General features: G+C 52.5%; 1 protein-coding gene across 3 annotated transcripts; it reads right to left on the reverse strand.

The window, feature by feature from the left end:
* Window positions 1-281: 281 nt before the first annotated feature.
* PIGO (phosphatidylinositol glycan anchor biosynthesis class O) lies at window positions 282-8,165 on the reverse strand. Of its 3 annotated transcripts, XM_017865581.1 has the most exons (12): window positions 8,124-8,165; window positions 6,603-7,114; window positions 5,818-5,961; window positions 5,503-5,626; window positions 5,011-5,170; window positions 4,625-4,804; window positions 4,138-4,362; window positions 2,835-2,886; window positions 2,061-2,267; window positions 1,661-1,875; window positions 974-1,044; window positions 282-815 (listed from the first exon to the last, which is right to left on the reverse strand). In XM_017865581.1, exons 2-12 carry the CDS (start codon window positions 7,111-7,113, stop codon window positions 686-688), a joined length of 2,019 nt encoding a protein of 672 aa, XP_017721070.1. In that variant the 5' UTR covers window position 7,114; window positions 8,124-8,165; the 3' UTR covers window positions 282-685. The 3 variants fall into 3 exon arrangements, with proteins under 3 accessions (XP_017721070.1, XP_017721068.1, XP_017721069.1); XM_017865579.1 differs by having other exon boundaries at window positions 2,835-4,362; XM_017865580.1 differs by having other exon boundaries at window positions 2,835-4,362; window positions 7,713-8,139.
* Window positions 8,166-8,922: the final 757 nt, after the last annotated feature.

Below are 8,922 nucleotides of genomic sequence, written 5' to 3' on the forward strand. Positions count from 1 at the left end.
ATGCCTGGGCTTGTCTTCTCAGTCTTCTCTCTTTATCAGACAAAGAATAGGAACTTAACAAAATGTGTTGCATGGCAAAGGAAAATCGTGGTGGGATAATAGGATTGATTTGGGAAGAGGTGGAGGCAGTGAATTCAGACAACTCCAACCACTTCCTAAAGGTTCTCAGGCACAGCCAGGCACCTGATGACTGATATCATCTGTGCCTGGTGGGAAGAGAGACTGATCCTCCTCACAACCCCTGTAGAACAGTGGGGCTCCCCCACATCTCAGACACATAAAATTGTATTATCATTTTATTCCACTTTTTTTAAATAGTAGAGACGGGGTCTTGCTATGTTCCACAGGTTGGTCTTGAACTCCTGGGACCAAGCAATTCTCCCGCCTCTGCCTCCCAAAGTGCTGGGATTACAGGTGTAAGCCACCATGCCCAGCCTATTTTATTCCACTTTTAGAGACCACCCGCCTTGTCCTTCAGATGCATCCAAATCAGGAGTTAGGGATCATACTCCACTGTGGTCCTGAATTATAGAATAATGAAGTCCTAGAAGTCAGCAGCCCCTGGCTGCATGGTAGTAAGAGGTATGGCTGAGCCTGTCTTGCAGATCATCCAGTACCTGTACAGGCCAGGCTACACTGTTCTCCAGCACTCTCTGTAGCCATGTGCCAGTAACCAAAGCCTAGGCTACCTCTGCTGGGCCAGAAATAGCTGCCTGAACCAGGAGCTCACAGCACCATCCACTCTCATCACCAAAGCTATGCCCAGGAGAAGTCCCACGCTGCTCACAATGAAGCCCACAGCCTCAAAAATGAACCTGCAAAGAAAGGTGGAGAATCTCAGGGAACAGAGTAGTTCTACTGCCTTTTCCCTGTAGAGGCAAAACCTTGGCCATCCTGGATGTTTGGGATCTTCATACTTTGTTCCAAGTTTCTCCCTCCCCACCACCTCTACTTCTCAAGCAAATCTACTCACTTAGGGGCAAACACTTTCCAGACCATGAGATGCCTGCGAAGGATGGAGGCTGCCAAGGCACAGGCCAGAATCTAGAGGAGGAGAGGAGGGGCCACGTTACTTGTGAAGGGGAGGAGGAAGCAGGGCAAAGGGAGAGTTGCTATAGGCCCCTGTAAAAAACGGAAATAGGAGAATAGTGCGTGTCAGTGGAAAAAATAGTGCATGTCCTGGGCTAGGAGTTAGGAGACCTACTTCCCATCCTGCCCCAAGCACTGACTCACTATGTGACTTTAGGCAAGTCATTATCCATCTGTAATGCTAACACTCAGGCTCTGGCCCCAGGGTGGAGGAAGATACCAGTGCCACATCTGCCTCTAGAGGAAAGGAGGAGGATCCATGACCACAATTTGGGAAGAAAATCCTGGCTATCACCTCAGTTTTTCCAGTCTGTCCACTGATAGAGTAATCCTCAAATGCAACTAGCAGGGTCCAGATCTAGGTTGTAGAGAGGAAACAATCTAGGACTAGGATTAAGGAGACCCAGGTTCAAGTCTCCGAGTTGCCATTTGAGGCCACTGGGCTTGAGCAACCACTTCACTTATGTGTACCTCAGTCAAGGCTCTCTCCCACGGTTTTGAAGGTCTGAAAGAAACTGATACACACCCATGGAGAAAGAACACCACTTCCTGATCTCTCTCCTACACCCACCTGAATACCAAGGATAAAGAGGTACTTGAGGCCCAGCTGCAGCAGTGCTGCATAGAAGTGGTGAGGCGCATCCCGGAGACGCATCTCCATCAGTGGCTCCTCTTCCTCCTCGGGTCTGACTCTGGCTTCAGCTTCATTCCCTGGGGGCTGCTGTCTCTTCCGCAGCCCTTGACTCTCACACAGGAAAGGCCAGAGCAGGAGCAGTGGGCAACCTACTGCCTCGGGAGAGGGTATGACTAGAATCAGTGGGTCACCCTGGCTGGCTCAGGTTCCAATTAGCCTAGGCCAAGGGGTGCCAAAGATCCAACAAACTCACATCTCTCCATTCAAATCCAGGGGTTTCCTTTCTTTCCCCAAAGCCAGAGTAAATAATGGAAGCAAGTGAAGGAGGAGTGGGTACCTGCAAAGAGGAGGTGGGAGGCAAAAGTGTTGGCTCCCACTAGCAAAGCAGGCAGCCAAGTACAGGAGCCATGACCCTCTGGGAATCCCACGAAGGCTGCATGCCAATGGATGGCTGGAAAGACAGGCTGGTGGCCCGTGGAGTAGAAGGTCTGTGTGGCCATGAGGGCCCAAGCTGAGACTGCCCGCCATGGCACAATAAAAGGACCTGGAAGAAAAGATATGCCACTTTACAGTCACTTCTTATTCCCTAATCCATAGGCTACTGCTCTATAGTCATATACTCCTACTACTTCAGTATCAATTCTCATACACACTCACATGCCCATCAGCCCAACATCCTCACAGTCCACACTCTAATTATTCTAATTCTCTCTGTGGTACAAAAGCACCATCACGTTTATCTGAACCCTGCTGTGGTCAATCTCTTTCTTTCTCTCAAACACATACAGCTCACTGTGCCATTATATATTCACAATTCACTACTTCCATCACTGGAAAATCAAGAAATGTGCTCGTAAGGATGCAGCATTTCCACAAGGAATCTTAGAGGACTCCTTGTCTCCCCTCTCCATGAACCCTGGGAACCAACAGGAGGAATCAATTCACTTGGCTATGGCAGATAAGAGAGAGGACACCAAGACCTTCCCAGCTGTGTGGGGTATGGGACCCTCTGTCAAGCTCAGGAACATCAGGAACAACACCTCCTCGAAAACAAGAGGGGCCGAACTCACATCACTATTGTCTTTAGGTGAATCAGAGCTGAGATATTTACCAGGGGTGGTGATGGGTATCCCAGCAGCAAGCAGATGTAGGAGAAGGAAGCTCTGCAGAAACAGAAGCAGGAACACAAGGCTGATGCGCTCCGCATGCAACAGCAGGAGTGGGAAGGCCAACAGGGTGAGGGCTGTGACCATAGCAGCTGAGTAGACACTCCCCAACTGATAAGCAGCCACAGTCAGGGTACCCTGAGATTTGGTCCTCTCTAGCCGGCCCCGGAACTCCTCCCGCATGTGTCGGTAGATTTGAGGGACCACATAATCCAGGTCAGCTTGAGAAGTGGGGGGGCCTGAGAAGGGAGTGAGGACAGTCCTGGTCCTTGGAGCGCCTGCCCCAGCCTTCACCAGCACCGTCACAGGCTTCCAAAGCAGCAGCACGAGCCCTGAAGCAGCCAGCCCTGCTACAGCCCAAGGCAGCACCATGGATGCCCCAGAGACCAGGGCCCGGAGACGGGGGGGAGCCTCATCTGCCCCTGATGCCAATGCCCAGTAGGCAGCAGTACCCAATGCCATTAGGGGCAGTCCCCAGCGCACAAAAAGCATGGGTGGCTCGGGGCTCTTGAGATTACCATAGTGGCAAAGCCACAAGCGCACAGCAGCTAACAGGGCCACCAGTGCTGCCACGCAAGCTCCATACCACAAATTCTTGGCTCGACCACCCACCATGGATGCCAGAGGACTCAGCCAGGGAGAGGAGTGGCAAACAGGTGTCTCTTCAGGGCAACGATGAAAAAGCCCAGCTAGCCTTGTGCATAATAGCAACCCAATTCCAAGCCTCAGGGCATATGCACTACTGTGCCGTGGGGGGTTTGTTGTGGCCGAAGTGCCACGGCGGGGCATTGTGAGCAGCTTAGGTGGAAGCAGCTGGCCCTCCCAGTGAAGCTGGACAACCAGGAGCAGGATGAATGAGCCCAGAAGGAAGGGGGTGGCCCTGGCCTCAGCTACAACAAAACTATCAGAGAAGAACACAGCCAAGCGAAAGAGCAGGAGTAACAGGACGGGCCCAGGAATAGGAAACAGGGTTGTCAGAGGTCTCTTGGACCCCCAGCCAGCCCAGGCTTTCCACAGAAAAGGCAGGAATGAGCTCACTGCAGCCACAGCCCCTAGAAGCACTAGATCTAGCTTCAGCTCAATAATTCCCAGGAGTCCAGCATACGCTATGGTCCCAACAAGACCCCAGGCCACGGGTATCAGAAGTAGAGGGTGGAATGGAAAGTCTGGGGATATTGCCCACTGAGATGCCAGCAGGCAGATAAAGCAGGCAGCAACCAAGAGAGCAGCACCCCCTGCCATGCGGACCAGAGAGAAACGAGCCCAAGACTCGATGCACATGGCCCGAGCTCCCCGCAGGAACTGCTGCAGCTCAGCAATCACAGTCGGCAGTGTCGCCTCAGCCCCATTGGGGCTCTGCAGAAGCCACTGGTAGTCAGCAGAGGCCTTGGAGAAGAGGTTCTGCAGCTGATGAAGCTCCTTAGCTTGAAGGTCCCGAGTAGCAGCGGAGTAGGTATGAAGAAATCGGGACACCTGGCAGAAAAAAGGTCAGAGGCCAAGGGGAACAGGTCAGAGACATAAATTGGGGCAGAGGCAAGAACAGGTATTACAAAAGGGGGTACGTGGAAGTCAAAGACCCAAACTCTACCCAGGATGGGGGAAGGGAGGGATAACAGAAGAGGGATAGGTATGGAAGGTGGGACTAAGACTAGTCAAAGGACAATAGAGTGGTTCATTATGCTTCTTTCATGCCCACCCTAGCTCTGTCACCTGGAAACCCAGCCCACTTACCTACCTGCTGAGCATTGAGATGGAGAGCTGAGGCTTGGGCTAAAGCAGAGGAGTGGGGCTGGGAGTCCTCACCCCCTGAGAATAGCTCAGCCATCACTTCCCCGATGTTTCCAAATGGGATGGGCAGGCCCAGCAGTAGGGCCAGTGTGGGCACAAGGCTAACTTGAGGAATCACCTCTGGCTCCTAAAGGGAAATGACAGTGGTCAACAGATTCATTACAAAGCTGAAGTCAATGGGATGGGAGACATAGGGGCCTAGGTAAGAAATGAGAGTGAAGGATACCCAGGATAATGAATTTGGGGGCCTGTAATAGAGGTATTCATGAGGATGCTGTGATGGTAACATGGGCTGATTACTGGGAGAACAGATGAAGAACATCCAGGCCTCACCTCTGGTGGGGTGCTGGGGAAGAGTGCTGTGGGGCTATACAGAAAGAGTGCAGCTGAGACCTCCAGCTCACTGTCCCCTCCATGGTCTCCATTTGTGGTCATTCCATGGTCCCCAGCCACTACCAGCAGTGTGTCATTCTCCAGACGCTCCACAAGTCCCCTGGGGGCCAAGAAATGTGTCAGGAGTAGAAACGAGTAAGTATTTTTCTCAAAAAGAAAAAAGATTTTTCTCGGGGCCTATTCATCCCCAGCTATAACTCCATTAGTAAGGCCTAGACCTTTGGCAGAGAGACATGTCTTCAGCCATGATCCTAATGCACAAAGCTACACATTGAGTTAATCAAGATGGATGGGGCCTCTAGCTTTAGCAGAAGGCCTAGAGAAGACAGAATTCAGCCAGGAAAGAAGCTCTAAGAGCTTCTTCTCCTGGGACCACATATCCTGAGATTCTCAGATACAAACCCACTCCCCCAGCCAATACCCCACACTCACTGGATCACCTGGTCCATCTGGCTAAGTTTCTTGGCCATTTCAGGGTGGTGAGGGCCATGCTTGTGGCCACAGTGGTCCACACCCAGGAAGTGAGCAATCAGCACGTCCCATTCACCACTGTCCACTGTGAAGGGGAGAACAATGAGCACAGAAGACTAAGACCCACTCCTCAACCCCAGCCAGGCTTTGACACTCCTCTATGTCCAGGGATACAAGCCCAGGCTGTTACACCCATTGGAGGCTCGGAATTTGTGGACTAAAGCAGTCCTCCCCAGCTCCCAGTCTTAGAACTACGTGCTCTGGCCCCATGCTCACTGGTGGGGTAGAGGTGTTCCAGGATGCCATTGTCCACTGTGTCTAGGTCTCTGACATTGAAGGATGGGAAGAAGAAAGCTTTGGAGAAAGCACCAGGGAAAAGGTCTTTCCAGGTATCATCTCCCATGAAGACTACACGCCTTCCTACAGGGACATGAAAGAGAGGTCAGAGCCTGAGCAAACGTCAGGGTCAGGAGAAAACAGGAAAAGAGGCCCTTGAAAGACCCATCAGAAGTTCCAAACATGTAACCTAAGAAGTACAGCAATTCCATACAGCAATCTTTATCCTTCAGGGCCTAACATTTTCCACCAGGAAGCTTTCCCTGATAACCATACTCCACCCAGACCTCACACTTAGCCTTCCTACAAAACGCTCTGCTAGTTCTGTCTCTGGGTATCTCTACTGATTTGTTTTTCCTGGGTGTATCCTGCTTCTTCCAAGCCAATGAATAAACAGGGCCTGTATTTCTCTGCTTTCTTCTCCACGCTTGCAAGCCAAGATCCACATCTTCTCTTCTTCCCTTCTCCCTTTTACTGAGGTCCCCAAGAATAAAACTTGCACTCCATTCAGATTAGAAGCTTCATAGGACCAAAGCCCAGATCCCTTCTCCTCTGTCCCCCAAACTGAGCTCCACACAAGCAGGGCCCTGGCCTCTTTCTTCTCTTCTGTTCCCCTACACCATAGTCAAGTGTGCATCTGGGCACCCAAAGGTCTGACTCCCTAACTTCAAATTTTGAAGAAATTTGCCAGGGTACTTCTGGCCTTCAAAGTGGCCCACACTGACCTGCGCTGGTGAGCTGCTTAATGAGATTGTCTTCCACTATGGCGTGGCTGGCAAAGTTACTACCAGCATCAATAAAAGTAGGCAGTGAGCCAGTGGTGAGTGCCTTGAGGCGCTGCATGGTGGTGGTAGGAGGGTCAACCTGAGATCGGTAGAGCCGGGCATGGTGGGGCTGAGTCTCCAGGATCCTATGCAGGGAGCTTAGTTTGCCCAGGAAGGGTAGGGAGACAGGAGGCTCTCCAGGCACATGTGAGTGCTGGGGCTGGGCGAAGTCAAATCGCAGAGCATCTATTAGCACCAACACAACCCGCGAAAATCGGGAAGCCATCCAGCAGGCCCCAGGTTTCCCTTGGCTCCCCCATGGCAGGGACCCAGGGCCTGGGGGCTCTTGGCAGCTGCTATAGTTGGTGAGTTCCAAACGGGTGAGCAGGAAGCCACTGGTGAAGAGGGCAATGCCAGCGTAGAAGACGAAGCAGACCCAGGCCAGGAAGAGCAGCACTGAGGCTTTCTGCATCCTGATAGGGGTGGGGAAGGAAATTCATTACTGTGGGGCAAAGAACCGATGGATAGTCTAGTCCCTGAATACAAGCCCAGCTAGAATCACTTCCTCCCGGAAACTTTCCTGGAGATAAACTGTCCCATAGCCAACCCCTCGCAATATTACTCTCCTGCTATTTCCAGGCTGGGTGTGGTGGCTCACGCTTGTAATCCCAGTACTTTGGGAGGCAGAGGCGGGTGGATCACCTGAGGTCAGGAATTCGAGACCAGCCTGGCCAAATTGGTGAAACCCCGTCCCTACTAAAAATACAAAAATTGGTGGCAGGCACCTGTAGTCCCAGCTATAGGGGAGGCTGAGGCAGGACAATTGCTTGAATCGGGGAGGCAGAGGTTGCAGTGAGCCGAGACTGCGCCACTGCACTCCAGCCTGGACAACAGAGGGAGACGCCATCTCAGAAAAATAAAAAAGCTATTTCCAGGCCCCACCCCAGATCTACTGAATCAGGATCTTCGAGGGGTAGAGCATAGGAATGTTCACATGTACAGGCAGGAAATGCTAATGTTGAAAACACAGTCATGAGGGAAAAGTATTCCAATTGGTAGCCAGGCTCTTACAGGCCGTTCCTGCACCTCTCCCCTCGCCAATCTCAACACCCATTAGGGCGGAAATGGATCAAAGCCGCAGGGAAACCCGGGCCCAGCCAACGACGCCGCCTGGCGGGCACCGAGGGGCCGAAGGGGAGGAGTCACGCTCCGCTTCCGGAAGGCTAGGTTAGCCAGGAGACCTGAGGCACGACCTTCGCCACGCAACGAGGCTGGGGCGCGGGTCGAGAGTCGGTTGGGCCTCGCTGGAACCCAGGCGTGCGACCGGCTCTGCCTCCTCCGGTAGCTACCCAGCCTCCCGCTGGGCACCCTAGCCGCGGTACTGACCACCCTTGGTTGGGAGCTAAGGGAAAGAGGAAGACTCCCTTGTTTCAGGGTGAGGGGAATATGTGGGGTTGAGGTTCTCGGCCGACCCTGGCTCACCTGCAATGGCACCCGGAAGTGCTGCGGCGGCGGCGGCGCCTGCGGCCTGGCATCACAGAGATGCGCGCGCCAGAGAGGCCCGCCGGTGGCTCCATCGCCATCTGCCGGCATCTCGGTGGAAGTTTGGCCAGGAGCGTGGGGCTGGCCAGAGAATTTGATGGGAAATTTAGTAATTGAAAATTGGGGACAGGGGACCAAGCTGGAGGAAGAGTTCACGGAACCGCTGTCCATTCATGGTTACGACTAAGAGCACGGCTGCTGGAGTCAAACTTGACTTGAATCCTAGCTCGGCCGCACATATTGTTATTATTAGGCATTACCTCATCTGTGAAATGGAGATAATACTTATTTTTTCCCTTTTTGCTTAGCTGAGTCCAACTGAGATTTCATTCTCCCCTCAAAGCCTCTGAATCTTACAACTGGATAATTAAGCAAATAATCTTTCGGAGAGGAGGAGGGGAGGCTGGGCGCGGTGGCTCACACCTGTAATCCCAGCAATTTGGGAGGCCAAGGCAGGTGGATCACCTAAGGTCAGGAGTTCGAGACCAGCCCGACCAACATGACAAAACACTGCGTCTCTACTGAAAATACAAAAGTTACCCGGGCGTGGTGGCAGGCGCCTGTGATCCCAGCTACCTGGGAGGCTGAGGCAAGAGAATCACTCGACCCCGGGAGGCAGAGGTTGCAGTGAGCCGAGACTGCACCACTGCATTCCAGCCTGGGCGACAAAGTGAGACCTTGTCTCAAAAAAAAAAAAAAAAAAAAAAAAAAAAAAAAAGAGGGGGGGGGGGAAAAAAAA

This window comes from Rhinopithecus bieti, unplaced genomic scaffold (assembly GCF_001698545.2).
Source record: "Rhinopithecus bieti isolate Rb0 unplaced genomic scaffold, ASM169854v2 scaffold_82876, whole genome shotgun sequence".
Lineage (NCBI taxonomy): Eukaryota > Metazoa > Chordata > Mammalia > Primates > Cercopithecidae > Rhinopithecus > Rhinopithecus bieti.

Bases quoted from the DNA above. Each gene is read 5' to 3' on its own strand.
- PIGO (XM_017865579.1), bottom strand. From the start codon at position 7,113: ATGCAGAAAGCCTCAGTGCTGCTCTTCCTGGCCTGGGTCTGCTTCGTC. The intron at 5,627-5,817 runs GTGAGCATGGGG...TCCCCTTCACAG, and splicing joins GGAACACCTCTACCCCACCA to TGGACAGTGGTGAATGGGAC. The intron at 1,876-2,060 runs GTACCCACTCCT...CTCCCGAGGCAG, and splicing joins CTCCCACCTCCTCTTTGCAG to TAGGTTGCCCACTGCTCCTG.